This window comes from Panthera uncia (genome assembly GCF_023721935.1).
Source record: "Panthera uncia isolate 11264 chromosome B2 unlocalized genomic scaffold, Puncia_PCG_1.0 HiC_scaffold_24, whole genome shotgun sequence".
NCBI lineage: Eukaryota > Metazoa > Chordata > Mammalia > Carnivora > Felidae > Panthera > Panthera uncia.
In genome coordinates, this window is record NW_026057580.1 from 102,959,741 (window position 1) to 102,984,012 (window position 24,272).

General features: G+C 41.1%; 1 protein-coding gene across 2 annotated transcripts; it reads left to right on the forward strand.

Moving 5' to 3' along the window:
• The first annotated feature begins 1,280 nt into the window (after window positions 1–1,280).
• Window positions 1,281–22,816, forward strand: GINM1 (glycosylated integral membrane protein 1). 2 transcript variants are annotated; one of them, XM_049653048.1, is made up of 8 exons: window positions 1,281–1,511; window positions 6,594–6,653; window positions 6,824–6,920; window positions 14,987–15,138; window positions 15,688–15,844; window positions 16,899–17,032; window positions 18,373–18,536; window positions 22,699–22,816. In XM_049653048.1, the coding sequence occupies exons 1-8, from the start codon at window positions 1,392–1,394 to the stop codon at window positions 22,808–22,810; spliced, it is 996 nt and encodes a 331-aa protein (XP_049509005.1). In that variant the 5' UTR covers window positions 1,281–1,391; the 3' UTR covers window positions 22,811–22,816. The 2 variants fall into 2 exon arrangements, with proteins under 2 accessions (XP_049509005.1, XP_049509007.1); XM_049653050.1 differs by having other exon boundaries at window positions 16,902–17,032.
• The last annotated feature ends 1,456 nt before the right edge of the window (window positions 22,817–24,272 follow it).

Below are 24,272 nucleotides of genomic sequence, written 5' to 3' on the forward strand. Positions count from 1 at the left end.
AATGGATGGTAAGACTATGGGGGAGAGCTCTGTTGAAAAACACAGACTACTTCATCTTCCCTATCTACTTTTTCATATAAAGGTACTTTAGAATCTTATACATATGTTACCAATTAAAGTTATGCAAATCTACATGTCATGTGTTCTAATCTTCAGATTCCTTTTTAATCCAGGCAGTGTGAAATAGAGTGAAAAAACCAGTGGTTGTAGTTGGACCCCAAGAGTGGGTGGGACTTCATTGCAGAAACCACTTGCAAGTTAATAATGTTGTTGCATATCTCATAGTAGGCAAGGAGTTAGTTGAATGATTTTGTAGTATACCACAAAGATTTTAAAATTTACCCCAGCTAGAAAATCAGGCATGTGGAGAGGTTTTGATAAAAGAAGGGCTAAGAGAGAAAGAGGCTTGGGTTCTTTCCAAGTCAAACGTTTTACTTTAAAAAAAAAAAAAAAAAGGCTAAATGTTTCTTATTCTGCCTTGAATGGTAATATCTCCAAGTTCTTCTCAATCAATATTCAAACCTATTAATCTGAAATGCCGACCTTTTTGGCACTCTCTGCTTTGGAGAGTTTCATAAAATATTTTTTAAGAATACGAAAGGGGGAAGACATCATCTTTATTTTATAGATTAAGAAACTGACTAGAAAGGCCCCCAGGGCCCAGGTAGACTGGTTTCCTGCTGAGAATGTTGTTCCCGTGCGGTCTAAAGAGATATGCTGAATGTTGAACATTTGATGTGTGGTTGATCCTCAACCTTGTCACAATAAATCACTTGGGGAACTTAACTACCAATGCCTGAGCAGCAGCCCTGACTAATGAAATCAGAAACTCGGGTGCCCCGGAAGACCCCAGAGTCAGTAATTTTTAAAACTTTCCGGGCAATCCCCACGTGCAGCCAAGGGTGAGAACTACCGATTTAATAAAATTTCCCCTCTAAACGTGACATACTCTGTTTATGATGTAGAACAGTCTTCACCTATATTACCATTATTTTTATTTTATATATGTAAACACATACACACAGCTAAAGTTATGAGCATACCCATATATACTAGTCTTGCTAGAATATACTAATTTTAAAATAATAGCATCCAAAATCTTTTCACTCCGTTCGGATTAGTAGCTCCCTCCAACCCACACCTCCACTCTGATGACGAAATCGGACCTTCCCCCGCTTGACTCCGCCCCTCGACGTTTCGTGGCGGTGCGCGTGCGCAGCCCGTTTTTTCCAGAGTCCCCGCCCACCGGTGCCGCGGGTTCCTTCCACGGACCGGCTCGCTCCCGCCCCGCCTCTCAGAGTCCCGCCCCCCAATAGCCTCGCCCTGTCCCCGCCCTTCGGGCTGGCTCGGCCCTCAGCTCCCGGCTGTCCACCGCAGCTGGCCTGTCCAAGATGGAGGGCTCTCCACCCGCGCCGTTTGCCCTCCGGCTGCTCCTGCTCGCGGCGCTGCCGGCCGCCGGGTGGCTGATGACCGTTACCCATGAGCTGCCCCTGCCGCCCCGAGCCCCGAAGGTAGGGCAGAGCGGGCGCGACTCGGCCGCTCCTCCGCCCGGACCCTCTGGCGAGGCGCGGGCCAGAGCCGTGGGATTGCGGCGTCCTCGTCGATGCCTCTTAAGACCGCCCGACGGGGGTCCGGGGCTGGGGTCCGGGCGCCCCAGAGAGTAGTGGGGAGAAGCCCCCAAGGAAATGGGGGCGGCCTGGGAGGAAGCGAGAAAGCGAAGAGGGCCCTTTAATGTGTGGTTAAGCCTTGTGCAGCGAAACTTAGGGATTCTTACAACAGCCCCAACTGTTGCCAGCCTGAGGGGGTTTTGCCATCGAAAGTACCCGATCACAAATGCTCTCAGCCTTTTGTAATGGCGCCTTCCTGGGGTAGAGCGGGCACTGGGGCAAGGCGGTGTTTCTGCCTTATGTGCACGGGAAATGTAGAAGTGGCTCGGTGAGGGAACAGGAAAGATTCCAGGCCACCTGTCTGCCCCGGCGGGAAGGACTGCCTTCCCCCGGCGGGCAGGGCCCCGGGGTGCGCCTCCGCCGGGTCGACGGGGCGGGAGGAGAAGGGCTGAAGACCCGACTCTTAACCTGACGTCGTCCCTTTGGTGGGTGTTAGGAGGAGTGGATCTTTGAGCGTGGCAGGACCGGCCGCACCAGCATCCCCTGGGAAACTGCTGGAAACGCACTAATCCGATGCTCTGGGGGTGAGGCCCAACAGTTTAAGTCAGCAAGCCCTCCAGGTGAACCTGAGGCCAGCTAAAAGTTGGAGAACCGCTGCATCCTTGTACTAGAGGGTGGCTGGTTCTTCCGTTTTTGCCGGGGAGTCCTGCTGAATTAAACCAGTATTTGCCATTCATCGATTGCATGTATGGTTGGGAAAAGTTTGAAGATTTTGAAATGCGAGTTTTCCCAAAATGAAAAGAAAGAATATAGGTATGCCTTTTCTTACTGGTCGGGACTTGAATACTCCACATCCAGGGGTGACTTACACCATAAATGTCACTTTAAAAAAAAAAAATTTAATGACATTACTCTCCCTGGGAACAAAAATAAAGAGCATATCTCAGTTTCAGTTCTGCTGGGGCCTTTCAAGAAGCCACAACAATGCAAACCCTAAGAACCACTTGTATTTGAAATTGTATGTGGACCACAGTTGCAACTGGTCAAAATGTGAATGTGATTGGCAAAGCACCAAGAGACCAAGTACAAATGAAATGATTCCTAAAGTGCCAGTAATACATTATTTTCCAAATTTTAAAGATTCATCATAATCACTTGTAAACCCAAAAGACATTTAAGTCCCTATAGTTCGAGAAAAATGCGTTTTGACTGCGAGCTGAAAGTACACTGCACTGTGGGCTTAGTGAATTCATCATTTCAGTTCTTCCTTTTTATGCCCGCCTTCCACTTTTGGAAAGTCCAGATCTATACTCAGAATTTCACAGATGAAAGAATGCTGAGCAGCGAGAGGGAGACATCTCATTCCTTGGAAATGTTTATATGGGAAGCTGAAGCCTCTTGATCTAACTTCCTCAACATTGCATTGTGAAAATTTTCAAATGCACACAACATTTGAAAGAATTTTACAGTGGTCACCACGTTAGATAAGTGCAGTCCAGTAGACCACTGTATGGTGATGGTGTTTGTCTGCTCTCTGCATTACAGTAGTCACAAGACTACTCTTAATGAGCGTTTGAAATGTGGCTGACCAGGATGATTGAGGAACTGAGTTTTTAAACTTTTAGTTAATTTAAATGTAAATAGCCACATGCGGTTAGTGGGTACCATATTGAATAGTGCAAACTTAGACTGCTATTAATGTTTCACTATACTTACTTTATTATTTTTTTAATGTTTGTTTATTTTGCAAGAGAAAGAGCATGTGCGTGCGGAGAGGCAGAGAGAGAGGGAGACAATCCCAAGCGGGATCTGCCCTGTTAGGGCACTGCCCGTCGCGGGTCTCAATCCCACAAACTGTGAGATCATGACCTGAGCTGAAATCAAGAGTCCCGTGCTTAACCTACTGAGCCAACCAGGCCTCCCTCGGTTTGCTTTATGCTCATCTATTTATCTGCTCATCTATTCATTTTTGTAGCCAACCTGATCTGAATGTAAGAAAACTGATTGAAGTGAGGAAAAGTCTCTCTATAGCCCTTCAGTGGCTCAGATCTACCGGATTATAAGCATGTTCTGTTTTGTTTACATATGAGTTGTTGGAAGTTGAGGCTACCCAGGTTGTAAAATAATACAAATTTTTATAGTACGTTCTTCTAATATTAAAATAACTTAGTCACCAAAGAGAGGCATCCAGAGGACACTTTTTAAAAAAAAAATTTTTTTTTAACGTTTATTTTTGAGACAAAGTGTGAGCGGGGAAGGGGCAGAGAGAGAGGAAGACAGAATCCGAAGCAGGCTCCAGGCTCCAAGCTGTTAGCGTCAGAGCCGACACAGGGCTCAAACTCATGAACTGTGAGATCATGACCTGAGCTGAGCCAAAGTTGGACGCCCAACTGCCTGAGCCACCCAGGCGCCCCTGCACTTATTTTCTTATATGTGTAAATATTTATTTCATGTATTTCCCTCAGACTTAATTCATTTATTTTAAGCCTTAGGATGTCCTTGGGATGCCATTGTGTACCAGCTGGGCATCTTGTGAGGGAAGGAATTAGAGGAAGAATTGAAAATGGGTGGGTAGAAACTTCAGTTCTGCCACCCACTTTTTAAGTATCCGCCACCTTGACTCACAAGCTTGAACTTCCAGTTCAGTTAGAGGCTCTCAGGAAGAGCAAGAAATATGACCTATCTCTAAACTTGGGCCCAGGAGGTAGTAACGGATTAGAATCTCTTCTGAAATGAGATCGTTCAGGAAGACCAAAAAGCTTAATTGACTTTGGTTCTCTGCAACATACAGCATGATAGTATCTGTTAGTTGTCTTTTACAAACCCCAGTGTCTTTTACCAACCCCAGATTTTACTAGGCAGGTGATATATGTAAGTGCAGAAAATTACTAGTAATGCAGTGTATGTTCACTGCTGAAAGGCAGAAGCTATAAAAAGGTTTCTTAGAATACCATCATTGGAGGGTTTTCTCTGGGCTGTTAGAAGAAACAATAGTCCATAATCAACGGATCCTCTATTTTGAAAAGAATTCTTGGCTGGAATTAGGACACCAAAAAATATACCACCAGTTTGATGACTTACTGAGTGTTGGTTTGTTCTAAAGATGAATGTATTGGTTCTAGCTCATGCTTAGTTCTAGATAAGGGTGGGCCAGGAGAAAGCCAGGCTGGTTCTGAAGTTTCATATGCCCCAATATAAGTTGGCAGGTATACCAGACTGAGCCTAAATGTACGGTATAGGCTTTACATGTTAGAACCCTGTTCTTTGAGTAGAATCACCTCAACCTCATAAAATCACTTCAGTTTTATTCTCTCATTTGTTGGAGATATATAAAGTATTGGAAGCAGTCACAGTGCCAAGAGATTCACTTGTATATTATTTTGTTTATGAACAATTTTCAAAGTTAAGAATACTCCCATGAAAAATATTTTTTATTCCAGAATAACAGCATCTATCTGTGAAAAAAATTAGGGGAAGGATTTGTTTTACAAAAGACAAATTGCAATTCCTTTGAGTATTGGTGAATATTTCTTAAAATACTGCTTTCTTCTCTATAGAAAGCATGTCATTAATAAACTTAAATATTTGGGGCACCTGGGTGGCTCAGTCAGTTGAGCATCTGACTTTCGATTTCGGCTCAGATCATGATCTTGCAGTTAGTGAGTTCAAGCCCCATATCAGGCTCTGCGCTGATGATGCAGAGCCTGCTTGGGATTCTCTCTCCCTCTCTCTCTGCTCGCGCCCTCTCTCTCTCTCTCTCTCTCTCAAAACAAATAAACTTTAAAAAATAAATAAACTTGGGGCACCTGGGTGGCTGTCAGTTAAGCGTTTGACTTAGACTCAGGTCATTATGTCACAGTTCGTGAGTTCGAGCACACGTTGGGCTCTGTGCTGACAGCTTGGAGCCTGGAGCCTGCTTTGGATTCTGTGTTTCCCTCTCTCTCTGCCCCTCCCCCACTTGCACTCTGTCTCTCTCTCAGAAATAAGTAAAAACATAAAAAATTAAAACATTAAAAAAATGAAAGTAAAGAAGCAAATACTTGAATAACTGCTTTTGAGCATGCCTTGAGAGGTACTAAAACTGATTTTGCACAGTACATACTTGTCCATGGGCACTAGGGGACACATTTAAGAAGAGTTAGAGCAGTTTTGTTTATGCAAATAAAAAAATGGAAACAATTCAAATGTCCATTGATAGTAGAACAAATGAGTAAATTGGTAATCATTTGATGGGCTTTTTATGCAGTACTGTAAATAAATGTCCACAGCTGCATGCATCAACAGTTGTAAATAAGTTCCAGAAGAATACATATAAAATTGTTCCACTTACATAAAGCTCAGAAACAGGTGAAACTAAACAATATGTTGCTTAGAGAGAGAGAGAGAGAGAGACAGTAAAACTATAAAGAAAAGCAAAAGAGGCACCTGGGTGGCTCAGTCAGTACTCTTGATTTCCGCTCAGGTCACGGAGCCCTATGTCAGGCTCCATGTTCAGCGCGGAGATTCTGTCTCCCTCTGCCCTCCTCCCCCACCTCTTGTGAGCTCGCTCTCCCTCTCATTCTCTCTCTAAAAAAAAAAAAAAAAAAAAGAGCGATTAATATGGAAGACAACCCAGGGATTCCTTCTGAGGATAAGGGAACGTGATAGAAAGGGGGTGACTTCTAAGGTGTGGACAGTATTCTAGTTTTTAACCTAGGTAGTAGGGATATGAGTGTTAATCGTTTCTTTTAAACTTTACATTTGCATGTTATAGGCTGTTAAATGTGATATATTTCATAGTTAAGTGGAAGAAATACAGATTATGAAAAGTTGGAATTGTGAATAAGGGCACAAAAAGTCCTGTGAAAAATGCTGGGTTTTACAAAATGTCGATGTTATAAGTGATTATACAATAAATGTAATTGAAGGGAAAAGAAAAAGAACTGAGTTATTCCCATCTGTGAAGTGCAATTTCACCTATCCAATTTATATATATATATTTTGCAGGACAGCCTCAGAATTAATGTAACTACCCTGAAGGATGATGGGGCTGTATCTACAGAACAGGTTTGTCTCCTTTTGATTATGATTTTAATATGTTACTTAGCTAAGTATTAGGCAGCCTATGTTATTTTTGCCTACACATCTAGTTCAGTTAGATCATGTATTTTTTACATGGAGATTTTGTCATCATTTATAAACAATTGGAATTAATGTATATGCTGCTTTGTTTTAAGGTTATTCTTAACATAACCTACGAGAGTGGACAGGTATATGTAAATGACTTGCCTGTCAATAGTGGTGTAACCCGAATAAGCTGTCAGACTTGGATAGGTGAGTACTACTAAATTTTTTCCATAATTGTTCTGCTTTTAGTAATATTAGATTTGTGAAACACAGTTCTTTGACGTATTTCCATTTTAAATTAATAATATATGTCATTATTGGAGTATATAGTAATACTAATGTGTTTAAAATTCAAATCCTACTTTATATTGGTTATTCTTGGCATATTCCCATTTCTTTTTTGTGAGGTGGGCATTGATTGGAGCTGCATTTCTGGTAGGTTGATATCCATGTAAGGATGTGCAGGAAGTTCATAAGTGGAGATTTATAAGTAAGAGGCAAAATCTTGGAGGAGTGCTTATCACAGATATAAAAAGTAAAGAGAAAAATAATGTTGTTGGTCTGATGCTTTCCTTTTCTGTTTCTTCTGCCCTTAAGTCCAGATGACATTTTTCTTTTTAACCTTTTGAAATCTTGAGTTGTTCAAAGATAAGCAAATATGTTACATTGTACCATAGTGTTTGAAGGAAATAAAGAATATGAGAAATATGTATAGCATTACTACCTGTTTTAATATATGCATTTAGAGCAGTAAATTTTTCTCTGAACAATTGTATTCTGCACTTGATTTATCGTGTACTTTGATTGTCCATTCAATTCGTAGTATTTTCAAATTATTTGTTGCGATATCCCCTTGTCCTGTGGTCCATTTAGAAGTTATAGTACTTAATTTCCAAACATTTTGGAACTTTTGTTTTTACTGTTTCCACCTCTATCATTAGAGGCATACTGTGCATAATTTTTTTTAATGTTTATTTATTTATTTTTAGAGAGAGAAAGAGTGTGTGTGTGTATGCGCGAGCAGGGCAGAAGGAGAGGAAGAGAGAGAACTCCAAGCAGGCTCCACGCTCAGCATGGAGCCCAATGTGGGGTCGATCTCACAAATCCTGAGATCATGATCTGAGCCAAAATCAAGACCCTCAGCCGACTAAGCCACCCAGGCACCCCTATGCTGTGTATAATTTTAACCCTTTGAAATTAGAGACTTGCTTTGTGGCTTGGCAGATGGTCAGTGTTAGTAAATGGTGATGTCCATGTGTCCTTTAAAAGAAACTACATCGGGGCACCTGGGGTGGCTCAGTCGGTTAAGCGTCCAACTTCGACTCAGTCGTGATCTCATGGTTCATGAGTTTGAACTCTGCATCAGGCTCGCTGCGGGAGCCCACCTCACATCCTCTGTCCCCCCCTCTCTGCACCTCTCCTGCTTGCACACGCGCTTTTCTGTCTCTCTCAAAAATAAATAAACGTTACAACATTTAAAAAAAAAAAGGAAGTACAGTACATAATTACTTGGGTGTGATCTGTATATGTCAGGTAAAATTTGGCTAATCATATTGTTCAATCTGTTATGGAATTGCTGAGTTTTTTGTTTGTTCGCTTGTTCTGTCATTTACTGAGAATGGTATGTTAAATCTCCACTATGTAGCTTTGTCGTCTCAGCTTTGTTAATTATTGCTTTTCTATATTTTGGCACAGTATTACTAAATTCATACAGATTTAGAACTGTTAGGTCTTTCTTTAGATTGACTTTTTTATCATTATAATATGTTCTTTATCTCTAGTGACATTTTTGCTTTAAAATCAGCAGTACCTCTGTTATTTTAACAATAATTGCTTTTTGGCCTGGTGGGTAGGAGGGAGGTGGATTGTTGTGTGGTATCTTTGCATTTTCTTTCAGTCTTTCTGGGTCCTTGTAATTAAGGTGAATCTCTTATAAGCAGCATATATTGATGTTTTTTTTTTTTTTAATCAGTCTGTCAATTTGTCTTTTAATTGGGATTTTAATTTATTTACATTAATGTAATAACGAATATATTTGGATTTAAATCTTTCATCTTAATTACTTGTTTCCTATTTGTGTCCTACCTGTTTTTTGCTCCTTTTTCTTCTCCTTATGTCCTCTTCCGGGTTATTTATTTTTTGTTTCATCATTTCCCTTTTTCTTATTGGTTTTTATGTTATTTTACTATTCTTTTAATGGTTACCCTTGAAATCAACTAACGAGTATTTTTATCACTTCCCAAACAATACAAGAACCTTAGCACACATAAACTCCATTTATTCCCTTTCTGATTGATTTTGTGTTGTTATTGTCATACATTTTAACTCTTTGTGTTCTTTTCTTTTTTTTTTTTTTTTAATTTTAGAGAAGAAGTGGGGAAGAGGGGCAGAAGTGGGGAAGAGAAAAAGAGAATCTTAAACAGGCTCCAGGCTGAGCACAGAGCCCGACGCGGGGGCTCGATCCCATGACCATGGGATCATGGCCTGAGCCAAAATCAAGTGTCAGATGCTCAACCGACTGAGCTACCCAGGAGCTCCAACTCTTTGTGTTCTTAAGCCCTAATATTATACAGCACACCCATAATTATGCAGCATAACTGTTCTTATTATTTTGTGGAGTCCAGTACTCATTTATTTTTACCTTAATGGTTACCTTTGCCATCGCTCTTCATTCCTTATCTGTGTTCCTCTCTGAGGTCACTTTCCTCTTGCCTAAAAAATTCCCCTTAGGAGGGGATTAGGAAATCCCCTTAACACAGATTTGTTAGCAGTGAATGATGTGAGCTATTGTTTGAAAACATCTTTACTTTGCCTTCATTTTAAGAGGATCTTTTTACTGGATATGGAAATATAGGTTAGTTCTTCATAAGTTAGTGTTTTAAAGACTGATTTCATGGTCTTCGTACTTCTGTAGTTTCTGTTGAGTCCGTGTCAGGCTCATTGCTCTGTTGTGGATAATATGGGTCTTTTCTGTCGTTGTCCTTGGTAGTTTTTTCTGAGTCTTTGGTTTTCAGTAGTCTTACCGTGATGTGCCCAGGTGTGCAGACCTTTAATCTGTGACTTGATATCTTCTGTCAGTTTGGGAAAATTTTTTGGCCGTTATCTTTTCAACGAGTGCTACTTCTGCATCCTCTTTCTTATTCTCTTCTTGCTTCTTATTTACACATATGTGTGAAACTTTCACAAGGTTCCATATATATTTTACACTTTTTTTCTCTCTCCTTTTTTTCTTTTCATCCTCCTCGCACACAAATTCGTCAGCTCTGTGTAATTGAGTTAATTTTGTTTACTAAACTTTACCTCTAGGATTTCCATTTATTTCCTTCCTTCCTTCCTTCCTTCCTACTTCCTTCCTTCCTTCCTTCCTTCCTTCCTTCTTCTTCATCTCCCACATGGGCCCCAGATATGGGGCCACCTCTTTTTTTTTTAATTTTAATTTTTATTGTAATAGCTTAGACTGGTCTGGTGAAATTCTCCATTTTACCATGGCTTTTCTTGAACCTATTACTTTCAGTAACTTTATTTCTTAAGTAATCTCTTACGCCCAATGTGGGGCTCTGACACAACCCCAGGATCAGGTGTTGCTTGCTCTACCGACTGAGCCAGCCAGGCACCCCTTCTTTTAGTAACTTTGAAGTTCACATCTGCTCAGTCTAATTTCTTGAGCCCCTCTGGATCTGTTTATTGCCCCCCTCTTTTTTTTTTTTTAAAGGTTTATTTATTTATTTTCAGAGAGAGCGCACCAGCAGGGGAGGGCGCAGAGAGAGGAAGACAGAGAATCCTCCCAAGTGGGCTCTGTACAATACAGGACTCCATCTCACAAACTGTGAGACCATGACTGGAGCTGAAATCGAGAGTGGGATGCTTCACTGACTGAGCCCTCTAGATGCCAGTTTTTTTCCTCATGATGCTTCTCCAATATGTGTTGTTGTTTTTGATACTGTGTAGGAAAAGCTATAAAGGCTCTGGATAATATTATTTTACTCCAAAGAGGATTTACTTTAACCCCTGGCAGTCATGATAATAAGAGGCAGAGTACCTTAATTTTTAAATCGAGGATTAGACTGTTTGAAGGCTGGATTCTCATCTTTGCAAGGCTTAGACTATTCCTCATTAACTGTTACTCCTCACACGTAGCTCATCATTGGTCCCAAGTGAGAACTTGGGGTGTTTCTGAGGGCCCTTCTTTTGTGGGTCCCAAACTCCCTACTGTCAGGAGCCTGTCAGAAGTTCTGCTTAACTTCTCAGTGTCTTAGGTATATGCTCAGTTTCTCAACCAAGCCTGACTTACTAATCGGCAAACGCTTCAGTGGGGAAAACTGCACAGAATGTTGGCTTACTTCTGTGCCTCCCTTCTCTCTAAGATCTTGTCACAAGTCCTGGATACCTTTGTAGCCACAATCTTTATTTTATGCCCCTCTATGTGAGACTACCGACGTCTGCCTCTTTACTTCTCTGTCGTTGTTTTCTATTGAGCTTTCCAGCTTCTCTACCTATTCAGCCGGGCAATCAGCAAATGCCTTGTGGGGGTGCTGGCTGTCTTTTTTTTTTTTTTTTTTTTTTTGACGTTTATTTTTGAGACGGAGACAGAGCATGAACGGGGGAGGGTCAGAGAGAGAGGGAGACACAGAATCTGAAACAGGCTCCAGGCTCTGAGCCATCAGCACAGAGCCCGATGCGGGGCTTGAACTCACGGACCGCGAGATCATGACCTGAGCCAAAGTCGGCCGCTCAACCGACTGAGCCACCCAGGCGCCCCGTGGCCGTCTTTTTAAAAGCTCTCTGGTGCCTCTGGACAGATTTGGGTTTTGAGTGTAGATGTGTGCGTTTATTTTATTTTATTTTTTAACGTTTCTTTATTTTTGAGAGAGAGAGAGTGCGCACACATGAGTTGGGGAGAGGCGGAGGGAGGGTGGGGACAGAGGACCCGAAGCGTGCTCCACGCTGACAGCAGTGAGCCCGATGTGGGGCTCGAACTCATGAATCATGAGGTCATGACCTGAGCCAAAGTCAGACGCTCACTCAGTTGACTGAGCCACCCAGGTGCCCCTTGTGTTCTTTTTTGTGGTTGTTGTCACATCTTTTCTAGTAGCTCTCAGTGAGAAAGTTGGCGAACAACAAGCTAATTCCTCATAGCTAGGAAAAGAAGTGCTATCGCTGGCTTATATAATCATTCTGTTGATGTTATATCCGTCACTGAATTTGCTATGGAGTGTGACCTGGCTGCTGTCTGTGTTGTAGCCACCTTCCTGGTCATCCAGGCATTGCACTGAGTTTTGTTGATAGCTGCAGTAAATGCCCATCTTATCAGTTGTAAGAATCTTCAAAACATTAAATACAGCCTCAACAAAAAGTCTTCTTTCCTTAAATTTTAAAAATAATTCTTCTTTGGTAGGTGTATTGGTTATCGCTGTGTAACAATTTAATCCTCAACTTAGTAGCTAGTGACAGTATCATCTCGTGGTTCCTGTAAGTCAGGAATCCGAGCCCGGCTTAGCTGGGACCTCTGGCTTTGTCCTAAAGACGCAGTCATCTCAGGGCTCCACTGGGGAAGATCTGCTTGCTAGCTCCTCCCGGGTGTTGACAGGACTTAGTTCTTGTGAATTGTCACACTGAGGCCTCAGTTCCTCACAAGAGGTTGGCTGGAGGGCTCCCTCCTTCCCTTGCCACGTGGACCTCTGTAGGGCATCTCGCAACATGGCGGCTGGCTTTATGGGTGAGAGGACAAGGGAGACTGTCAGCAAGAGAGTACTAGCAAGACAGAAGTCCTAGCCTTTATAATCCAACCATAGATGTGCCATTCCATCACTTTTACTGTGTTCTGTCTGTTGGAAACAGGTCACTAGGTCCAGCCCACACTTAGCAAGAGGGAATTACACAAGGACGTGAATTATCGGGGTCAGGGGTCAGTGAGAGCCGTTTTTGGAAGCTGCCTACCACAGTAGGGAAAGTCAGAATATCAAGGGCTTTTGTTTTTAATTTAATTTTATCCTGCAGCAGAGTTACCAGACTGGGGACTGAAGAATCACCACTCTGATGTATTTATAAGACCGCATTTTCTCATCCATTGAATCTCTTGTGCCCTGGAGCGCCAGCCTTTGGACGTACAGATACGCTGACAGGGAGCCTACTGTTCTGTGAGCAAGACCGATGGGCAAACAGGGAAAACACTGAGATGGACCACAAGAGCGGGGAAGTTTTACAGTTAGGAGCCTTAGAGGATACGAGGGAGGATAGGCAGACCAGAGAGAGGGGGAGCAGCGAGTGCCCCCCTAAGGAGCCTGAAGAAGGACCATTCGGAGAACTACCAAAAAAGTCACAGGTTGCCACTGAAGGCATTTGAGCAAGGAGGCTGCGTAATCAAAACTCTGTTACAGAAGATTAATCTGGCGCTGTTGTGTGAATGGTTTAAAGGGGGAGAGATTAAAGAAGCAAGTAGTTCAGTAACTATTATAACAGTAAGTAGTTCATGAACTACATATTGGTTGAGTAGGGAGGGAGGGATGGAAAGGACAAATATAAGAGAATCTGGACCCGGAATGGCCTGAAAGAAGCAACTAACTGGACGCAGGGAATGAGGGTGAAGAAATCAAATGTAACCTGGTAACTTTTGTCTTTGCTGGTTTGGAGAAGGGTGAGTTTATTCACAGAAACAGCAAAGTCTAGGAGGACCAGTTTTGTGAACACTTGGGCTGAACTAAAAGGTTAGGTCACTTGGTTCTCAATGGAAATGTCTGTAGCTATTTAAAAAGTTAGAAATGTTAGTCTGTGCCTTCCAAAGATTTTGATGTGTTGAGATTGGGGAGAGGCTCTGGCGTCTGTACTGTTTTCTAGTTGATTCTGATGCAGAGTTAGGATTTAGAACCACTTGACCAGGTATTTGAATAGTATTGATAACTTATGATGGCAAATTTATTTTAAGTTATGTATTTATAACTCTGGATGGAATCACTACTGAACAAAAGCCATAGAACAATAAACTTAATGCATTCTGTCAAGGAACGTTGCCTAGTCAAGGTGACAAGTTGATAAACTAAGAGCTACACTGCAAGAAAGTTAGTGCTTTAAAAAAAAAAGAAAAAGAAAAGGCATGAGGGGCACTTGGGTGGCTCAGTTGGTTGAGCGTCTGACTTTGGCTCAGGTCACGATCTCATGGTCTGTGAGTCCGAGCCCCGCATCGGGCTCAGTGCTGATGGTGCAGAGCCTGCTTTGGATTCTCCGTCTCCCTCTCTCGATGCCCCTCCCCCGCAGGTGCATACATGTACATGCACTCTTTCAAAAATAAACATTAAAAAATTTAAAAAGAAAAAAACAGACACGAACTCAGCAATGTAGGGATATAGTAGCTAGAACTACCTAAGTAGGAGTTTATTAAAAACGGATGAGGAGAGAGGGAATAGTAGAGAACATTCCAGATAAAGGGAATAGCCCTGTACAGGCACTGAATCAATTTAAACAGCTGGGTTTGCATGTAGAATATCCATCTTGGTTCCTTTTTTGTCTAACGGTCCTCATACAATAACATTTGAGGGACCAACAGTTGAACAACTCAGTGCTCCTTTTGCGCTAGTTTCATGGATTTATAGGGATTTATCATTTTCCGTAGTGTTTTCTGCCTTAATAGGATATCCGCTGGTTCTGTAGACCAGCTGCAGTGGTCACACCACACCTCCACTGGTGTGGGCTGGGGGGCTCTTAGCTAGAGGGGAGTGTAGCCAGTAGCTAATCCTACCCCATCGTCCACGGGTGGAGAGTAATTACAGGGCTGTCCCATCCTCCTCCCCATTCCTGCCCTTTCCGGTAGCAACAGGTCACTCACTGGAGAAAGAATTGAGAAAAAAACTCAGTGTCTTTACTGCTTTAGGCCCCTTATGTCCCTGGGTTTTGTGAATGAGTGAATGGATGAATGGATATACTTCCCTTACTAAAACATGGGATTGGCTGTGTCTTCTGACCTGCTTTGTAAGTAGTTACGTCTTATTCATTCCTCCTTGACAAACTCTGTAAAAGAATAGGAGTGATGTTGCTAGCGTAGTGGTCTAAAGGCCACCAAGCACTTTTCCCTTTTCCAATGACTGTAAACATGGTGAGGATTTGCCAAGTTGTCTTTGTTTTCACAAATTCTGTAACATCAGTGAAGTCGGAGATGAAGAAAGGCCAAGAAACTGTTATCCGACTGTCCTGTTCCCTGTAAATGTCATCAAAATAATCAAATTCAGTAACAGGTTTGGTGGCATTTTTGTTCAAAGCTGTGACTACTTTTTTTTATATAGTGAAGAATGAAAATCTGGAAAATTTGGAGGAAAAAGAATATCTTGGAATTGTCAGCGTCAGGATTTTAGTTCATGAGTGGCCTATGACGTCTGGTTCCAGTTTGCAACTAATTGTCATTCAAGAAGAGGTAGTAGAGATCGATGGAAAACAAGTAAGACAGCCCGATTCTTAATTGGGAATTAAATTGTAAAGATCTGTGCTAGGTATTATACCTGTGTTCCATTATTTTATTACTTCTATCTGACTTGAGAAGGAAGAGCGGTACCCTAATGTCGCCTGTAGCCAATCGTTTAGAAGTTTCTTTTACTTGGTTTAGCATTTGTTCAGCATCTGAAGTATTAATTTTTTTAACAAACTGAACACATTTGTACATATTTATGTCACTTTAAGATATTATAAACATTAGTAAACAGAAAAGTAAATGAAAAGATTGAATTTGGTTCATGGCTCTGCTGCCTTTTCCTCTGGCTAAGTCTAAGTAAATGAAACACAATGGGGAGCCAGGTTGTAATTCTGAGTGCTCAAACACTCAGATTGAAGCTGCTAATTAAATGCCTGAAAGCGAGGGGAATACAGAGGGATTGTGAACAGGGTAAGCTTTTTAGTTAAAGAGATCAAGGAGGAAAAGTTAGCTTTAGATGCTTACGGGGTTGTGCCATTATTTAAAATGAAGAGTAACTGTTTATGTTTTCTTTCATAGGCTCAACAAAAGGATGTTACTGAAATTGATATTTTAGTTAAGAATCAGGGAATACTCAGACATTCAAGCTATACGCTACCTTTGGAGGAAAGCATGCTGTATTCTCTTTCCCGAGACAGTGACATTTTATTTACCCTTCCTAACCTCTCCAAAAAAGGTACTTTAAAAGACTGTTACTTAAAGCATTAAGGAAATTAATTTTTTAGTGGGTAGCTTTTGAATTGTAGTTAATATGTTTGGAAGTAGGCTTCTTTCAGAAATGTTTTATAACATCTATTACTTTTCTGTCCCTTTAAAAACGTTGGAATCTATTTTGGGTCTTAATAGAAAGTGATGAAAAAAAAAAATGATCAGTGATGACTGCTTAGCGACACTTTGTGGTAATTATCTACTCTTACTCTGGGCAGTCATCACAAAATACACAATAAGAAAATTGGTTATGGGGCACCTGGGTGGCTCAGTTGGTTAAGCATCCGACTCTTGGTTTTGGCTCAGGTCATGATCTCACAGTTTGTGAGTTCGAACACCATGTTGACCTCTGCATTGACAGCATGGAGCCTGCTTGGGATTCTCTCTCCCTTTCTCTCTCTCTGTCCCTCTTCCACTTCTGCGCTCACTCTCTCTCTCTCTCTCTCTCTCACTCTCAAAATAAATAAACATTTTTTTTAAAAAAGAATACTGTTGGGGCGCCTGGGTGGCGCAGTCGGTTGAGCGTCCGACTTCAGCCAGGTCACGATCTCGCGGTCCGTGAGTTCGAGCCCCGCGTCGGGCTCTGGGCTGATGGCTCAGAGCCTGGAGCCTGCTTCCCATTCTGTGTCTCCCTCTCTCTCTGTCCCTCCCCCATTCATATTCTGTCTCTCTCTGTCTCAAAAATAAATAAACGTTAAAAGAAAAAATTAAAAAAAAAAAGAATACTGTTTAGGTTCATTTAGAGAAAGAAGTATTCATTCTTCCCATTGAAACATGGAACTTTTTGGAGATTTGACCTTCTGCATAATAGAATCGTAACTAGCATAGCTCCTTGTAACCGTTTTAGTTTATGGCTCCTGTCCAGCATTTAAATCTGAACATTCAAGTGTCATTTTTTTTTCTCCCAAGGCAAAAGACATACTCTTAGTGTCCTACATATTTTTGAAATAGTAATGTTAGAACTAGTAGGAGAGACACCAGCATGCACCTGGCGTTTTGGTAACTTGGCTCTTCCTCCTCAGTAGAAAGTGTTAGTTCATTGCAGACCACCAGCCAGTATCTTATCAGGAATGTGGAAACCACCGTAGATGAAGATGCTTTACCGGGCAAGTTACCTGAAACTCCTCTCAGGGCAGAGCCTCCATCTACGTATAAGGTAGGTATTTGGGGTTCTCTTTCTATTACAAGCATTTTTGGAAGAAAATAGCCTTGCAAATGAGGTGGAAACCATGAGGATTGGAAGTATGAAACATTGTTAATGATGAGCTCACGGTTATTTTATTTTTTGGTATTCCGGTTTTAAGTTTCATTTAATAATATAGTTACACGATTATGAAGTCATTGGATTTCGCTTTGGGGGGGAATTTTCACGTCCAGAGTCATTCCCATATTCTCATTTATTCTGTGACTGCCACCTCACGCGCACGTACGCACGCACACGCGTGGTGCCCTCAGGATCTTGAACGGTGACCGAGCACACTTGGTTCAGAGTGTCCTCCAGGAGTCAGGTGGCATAGGTCTGAATCTTGGTGCTGCTGCTGACGAGTTGTGTGATCTTGGACAAGTTCCTGGTCTCTCTGACCCCACTTTATCTGTACAATGGGGCACCTCCTTTAATCTGTAGAACCATGCAGTCGTTAACCAAGATTAGATGAACTGGGTACAAACACAAGTGTGTATTTGCACCTATTAAGTATTCCTGTATTACTGATGACATTATACAACTGCCTGGGAATGTACGCACGGTTCAGACCGAGTATCTGGACTTCTCCAGATGTGTGAGCTAGGTGTCTTAGTCAAAATAATTTCTACTTAAGTGAGCGAGGTCTGTTGTTAGTCTCAAAGGATTCCAGAGACTTCTTTGAAGTTTCCGCTGAGGGTTGAGATTGCTTATTTGGGGTTGCTGGGAAAGTCAGGTCACTTTTTGCTGCCCGCATGCCAGCACCCTGACCCTGTGTACCTGCCTTCCTCAGAGCGAGGCAGCCCGCACCATCCTCGCGCACGTTGGTGTCGACTCTGAGTCTAGGCGGAGTCACCGTGTTTTTGTGCACGGTGAACTCCCCACCTGGGCCAAAGACTGCTAACGTGTTTGTCTTTCTTCCTGCTCTTGTCCTCCAAGTATTAGGAACACATCGTTGCCTCTGGTCTGTTTTGCACAGACTAACCAGACCTCTTACCATTTAGCAATTACTTACACTGAATTTATATACAATAGTATAAACAATCGTAAAGGATAATAAAATAACATTCCTGTGCCCATATTACTAGAGCATAATTTTAAAAACTGTAAACAACTTTATCAAGATACATTTTAAAATAAAATGCACCCATTTAAAACATACAGTTAAATAAGTTTTGCTAAAGGTAGATGTCCATGTAACCAGCATCACAATCAAAATACAGAATCTTATCATCACCCTAAACTGGAACATGATTTTTGAAGTTTCATAGAGATCAGATGACACTTGGCTTATCTAATCAAAACTTCTTTTTTAGGTGATGTGTCAGTGGATGGAGAAGTTCAGAAAAGATCTGTGTAGATTCTGGAGCAGCGTTTTTCCAGTGTTTTTTATGTTTCTGAACGTCATGGTGGTTGGAATTCTAGGAGCAGCTGTGGTAATAACCATCTTAAAGGTGCTTTTCCCAGTTTGTGAATACAAGTAAGTATTTCTTATTTTGAAACAACATTAGTATTTTTACTAATTGAAAAGCAAGTTGTATTACTGTTTTTTAAAGTAGAAAATATAAATATACGGATGGCTATAAGACAGGTGGGAGGGAAAATAATGTCGGCTTTTTTTTAGCTCGTCTTCCAACTGTAGCAAAATCAAGACGCTTATTGGGTATCAAGACGCTTGTTGTGAACAAGACACTGGTCTTGGGGATTCAGATGTGAATAAGACAGCTACTCTCTGAGGACTTAGTCTGGGAGAGAAAGGAAACCTGTATCCTAATGGGAAATGCAGTGTTGGGTGAACAAATGAAATGCGGGCCTCACTATGTGCTTTCTACCTCAAAGTATCAATCTAAAACGATGTGGATTTTAGAAGACTAGCAAGGCATTTGGTGCGGCATTGCTTGTAACAGAAAGCAGAAGAGGAAAGCTCCAAACCGTTTACCTGCGGGGGCTAAACTAACTACTGGTTTACACGCGCAGTGGGATTCTGTGCAGCTGAGATGCGAAAAGTCCAAAATCTATTAGGTGGGGAAAAACATTGCGTAACAGTATGATTTCATTTGGGTAAAACAGAAGTATTATGTTTATATGTATATAAGTGCATAGAACATTTCTGGGATGACAAAGTGGTCTCTAGTGAGTGGGAATGAGAGCAGGGGCAGAGAGACTGACTTTCACTTCTTCCCTTTCTGTACAGCTTGATTTTTTTAACCTTAAGAAATTATTTTATAAATTTAAAAGTGAATTTGTTGTTAGCAGTTTTACAAGTTAAACAGTCAGGGTCTCCTGGCTGGCTCAGTCGGTTGGAGCATGCAACTCTTGATTTTGAGGTGAGTTGGAGCCCCACGTTGGGGCGCAGAGTTTACTTACAAAAAAGAAAGAAAGAAAAATAAGTGAAATGGTCATTTTAGTCGTCTTAGTAGAGGTAAATCTCAGTAGACTAGAGATGACCACAATTTTTGGCTTAAATTATATTGTACTATGTTGGAAAGCCCATAGGACTTACAGAAAAAAGACGCAATTTAAACATTCACTTCTCCACTTGCTTGTCGTTAAGGTCTTCAAAGCTACCGTTTCTGTATGTGTAACATTGAACTGATGCCTCCCTTAAAAGGGTTGCTAAAAGGCCATGTTGCAAGCAAAGTGCCTGCAGAGTAAAGAAATATTAGTACCCCTCCCACCTTTTCGTTTGGTTTCCCCTGAAGAATTCACATTTCCCATTTCTTTCTAAAAATGAAAATTCTGGAACTTAGTAGTTTCTTTCTATTTCCTTTGACTGCCAGGAACCTCAGGACTTTTTTTGAATTTTATTATGCAAACCTGCATAGAAAACTGTGTTGCAGGGTTTTTTTTTTTTTATTGTTCTTTTACCAAATGTTTTGTTACGGGCTTCTCTGTGGGAAAGACAAAATGTAAATTAAAAACCAGATCTGCAGTATACTGGGTTTTTTTTAAAGTTTATTTGGAGAGAGAGAGAGAATCCCAAGCACACTCCGCACTGTCATCACAGAGCCTGACATGGGGCTCGAACTCACCAATGTGAGATCATTTCCTGAGCCAAAACCAAGGAGACACTCAACTGACTGAGCCGCCCAGGCACCCCTGAAGTGGACTTTTTATCAATGGCAGTTGTACTAAGGTAGTTTCTAGTAGTAAAAGATTTCATCAATGCAGAAATACAGAGAGCAGTTAAAATACCTCTTCTTTTCCCTGTTCTTTAATTCTTGTAACTAGGGGGAATCACTGTTAACTTTTAGGGTGTGCATCTTTTATCCAAATTCTGTGTATTGATGTAAACATATGCTAAGGTAATTATAATTGTTTATTATCCTAGACAGAGGTTCCTAAACTTTCTTATTACATAGCACTCTTAGTGTGCCAGTAACTTTTCCCGGTGCCCCATCTAGGCCAGAAGAAAACTCTAAAAATTTTTATTTAATTCTTAATTTATGTACACACATGTGCATGTACGTAATTCTTAACTTACATTTTCAAATGGGATGTATGCGCCTATAGGACGCTGCACAAAACTCTTAGACTGGACGCTGCCACCCTATTTCCTGTTCGACACTAGCTTTTGTACAGTATTTGTTTTTTATCATAATAACTGCCAAAGTCCAACTGGGCAAAGATCTGACGGCATTGAAAGGACAGTGTAGTACAATCTAATGTTGGAACTGTGAACTCCCCTCAAAATGAAATCGTGAAACTTTGTAATAGTCTGCAGTGCCGCCTCAGGATTCCCTTTGCATCTGGGAACGTGGGCTTAAGGTCTTTTCCTGTCCACACTTAGATATGCTTCTTGATTCTCCTTATGGCTGCACAGTGTTTTACAGTATGGATATGCCATAACTTAACCATTCCTCCACTAGACCCTCCAGGAACTTCCAAGTTCATGTTATTTCCAATAACGCCCTAGTGTACATCTTAAATGTACATACATCTCTTTGCACGTGTGTATTGAATGTAGAATAGATTCCTCAAAGTGAATTTACTGGGTCAAAGAATGTATGTATTTAATATCTTGCCAACACTTGACAGCAATCTTTTGTTTTTGCCACTGGGGACAAAAATATAATCTCATTTTAATTAATTCGCATTTTCTTCTTACTAGCATCCTTGCGAGCCCAGGTCTGGCTGAGTCTAGCATCTCTGTGATAGCTGGCTGGCTCTTTCTCCTGTGACATGCCTGTTCATAGCCTTTGTCCATTTTTCAGTTGTGTTGCCTTTTGTAATCATTAGTATATTGGAGCTCCTTTGTTATACACACATAGTATCTTTTCCATTTTTTTTTTTTTAATCCCAGACTGTGATTTGTCTTTTGCTCTCAATTCTAGTATCATACAAGAATTTTAAATTTGGGGGCTCCTGGGTGGCTCAATCAGTTAAGTGTCTGATTCTTGATCTCAGCTCAGGTCTTAATCTCGGGGTCGTGAGCTGAAGCCCGATCGGGCTCTGCCCTGGGTGTAAAGCCTCCTTACAAAAAAAAGGAAAAGAAAAAAGTTTAAGTTTGGGGTTAGAGCAAAGTCCTTTGTGGCTTTTAAGGGTTTTAAATTTTTCTTAAGTAGACCTTTTCCCTTCTTAAAATTATTTAAGTGTCATCTTCAAACTTTTTTTACCAGCACTTGCGTACAGATGAGGCCAGAATTCTGATTTTTTGTTTTCCAGAGAGGCTACTGTTCCAGCTATAATTTGCCCACTGAATCGGAATATTACCTTATTATGAACTAAATTCCTGCACATATTAGCCTTATTCCTCCTGCTTTGTCAAGCACTGTGCCAGCGGCAGAGTTCTAATTCCTATACTGCATTAATAAAACCAGCAACCGTCTCCCCCCCCCCCACCGTTGTTCTTTTTAAAAAAGTTGTTACAACTATTCTTGCAGTTTCTCCCTCGTGAACTTTTAGAATCAGCTTGATGAGTTCCATAAATAACTAACTTCAGCTGCCATCTCAATTAGGATAACACTGAACTTGCAAAAGAGGTCTTGGATACAATCCAGAGATCTCCTCCCTGGTCAGGTACTTTGGGGAAAAAAGGGAAAATGCTGTCTAAATATCTAAGGTTGCAGGGCGCCTGGGTGGCTCAGTCGGTTGAGCGTCCGACTTCGGCTCAGGTCACGATCTCGCAGTTTGTGAGTTCAAGCCCCGCGTCGGGCTCTGTGCTGATGCCTCGGAGCCTGGAGCCTGCTTCGGATTCTGTGTCTCCCTCTCTCTCTGCCCCTCCCCCACTCACACTCTGTCTCTCTCTCCTTCAAAAACAAATAAACATTAAAAAATAAATTATCTATCTATCTATCTAAGGTTGCATCCCAGTGGTGAGTACTAGTTAGAAACCTGCTTGGGCCTGGTCTTTTAGACCAACTTGTGCAAATCTGGGCTTCTGTCTGCCTTGGAGATCTGTGCTTACCCAGTCCTTTCCCTACTTACAGTGTAAGTAAGGAACTTCCTCTTACACCTTCTGTTCGCTCAGCTTGGTTAAAGCAAACTTTGGACTCAGAGCTTGTCCAACTATTATAAACTAAGTAAAATGAAGCAAAAGCACTTAACCCCAGGGTATATATTTCATTATAACCTTAAAGTAGGCCTTTCTTACTACCAAACCGTAGACGGGGAAATGTTTAATTTTGATTTTTCTATTTCAGAGGAATTCTTCAATTGGATAAAGCAAATGTTATACCTGTGACAGCTATCAACTTATTTCCAGATGATACTGAGAAAAGAGCAAAAAACCCTGAAGATAAAACATGTGTTTAAATCAAATCATGGACTCTGAATTAGTCTTTTGGCTCTAAATTTGCCACTTGAATAGAATTTTCTTTAAATCATTAAGAATCAGTTTATACACCAGGGAAATTGCTAAACTCCTAAAACTGCCTAAAACTTGACCTTTAAAGTGACAAGTTAAAGTTCACCTTAGTCTATAACAGGGCTGTCTATTCAGATGATGAATTGTTAAGAAAAACCTAAATGAAGTGGAAGAGAAGACGTGAAGAAACTTCCAAATTACAAAAAAAAAAAAAAAAAAGGGAGCAAGACGAAATGCCATGTGCCAATACTTTTCAAGGTGCCTTTGTAAAGGAAATTATATCCACTTAATTACCATAATATATGAGACTTTATGAAAAGCACTTTATGAAATTCTAATTTAAAAGCTCAAGATTTAACACTTATTTTTTTATTCAGTAAAATGTGCCTTTATATTAAGTATGTGACTCAGTATAAAATCACTGAAGTGTATCATGATTTGACTGTATCCTGTACCAAGACTACTTAAACCTTGAATGCACAAGGATTTAAAAATAGCAGTGACATGTTCTCACTCTAAAATAAACTTTTTTTGAGGGAAACAGTATAGAGTTTTGGTATAAAAACACCTCCCAGGCGAGAATTACTTCTTTGTAAGAGCTCCTTTCACACACTGGCTGAGACCAAGGCTCAAGTCAATTAATGAGTCCATCAGTATCCTGGAATTAGAGCCCTTGCTCTTGTCGTCCTTAGTGCCATTTACCCTTCAACAGTGTTTGGTCTCTTTTTAAAAAAACTTCTCTCATATTGACATCTATTTTATAATGTCTAGGATATATATAATACCTTTACTCCATGTGCTCGATGTTTTCTATTGGGTTTTATTACCTTTTATTGCAACCCATGATTTTAAACACTTTGTTCAAGAAAGTAGTGACTGGCTTTTAAAACCACCTTAGGGAGGGGCGCCTGGGTGGCTCAGTCGGTTAAGCGGCCGACTTCGGCTCAGGTCACGATCTCGCGCTCTGTGAGTTCGAGCCCCGCGTCGGGCTCTGTGCTGACGGCTCGGAGCCTGGAGCCTGTTTCAGATTCTGTGTCTCCCTCTCTCTCTGACCCTCCCCCGTTCATGCTCTGTCTCTCCCTGTCTCAAAAATAAATAAACATTAAAAAAAAATTAAAAAAAAAAAAAAAAACCACCTTAGGGAAGAGGGGGTAAAAAATAAAACCACCTTAGATTTAGGCTAAATAGATAACGTATGTGTGGGGGAAAGATGACAGGTGGCAGAGTGAAGGAGTGAGGTTTCATTTTTGCCTAGCTGTTTTTAATAAGGACTAACAGCCCTGTGAAATACACTTTCTCCAAGTTATAGAATAAATGATAGCATGCAATTTAAATTTAGTTTGATCCTAAAGTCATCCAGCTTATAGTAACTCTTTATGTCCTTCCTCAAAGTTGCTAGAAATTACCAGC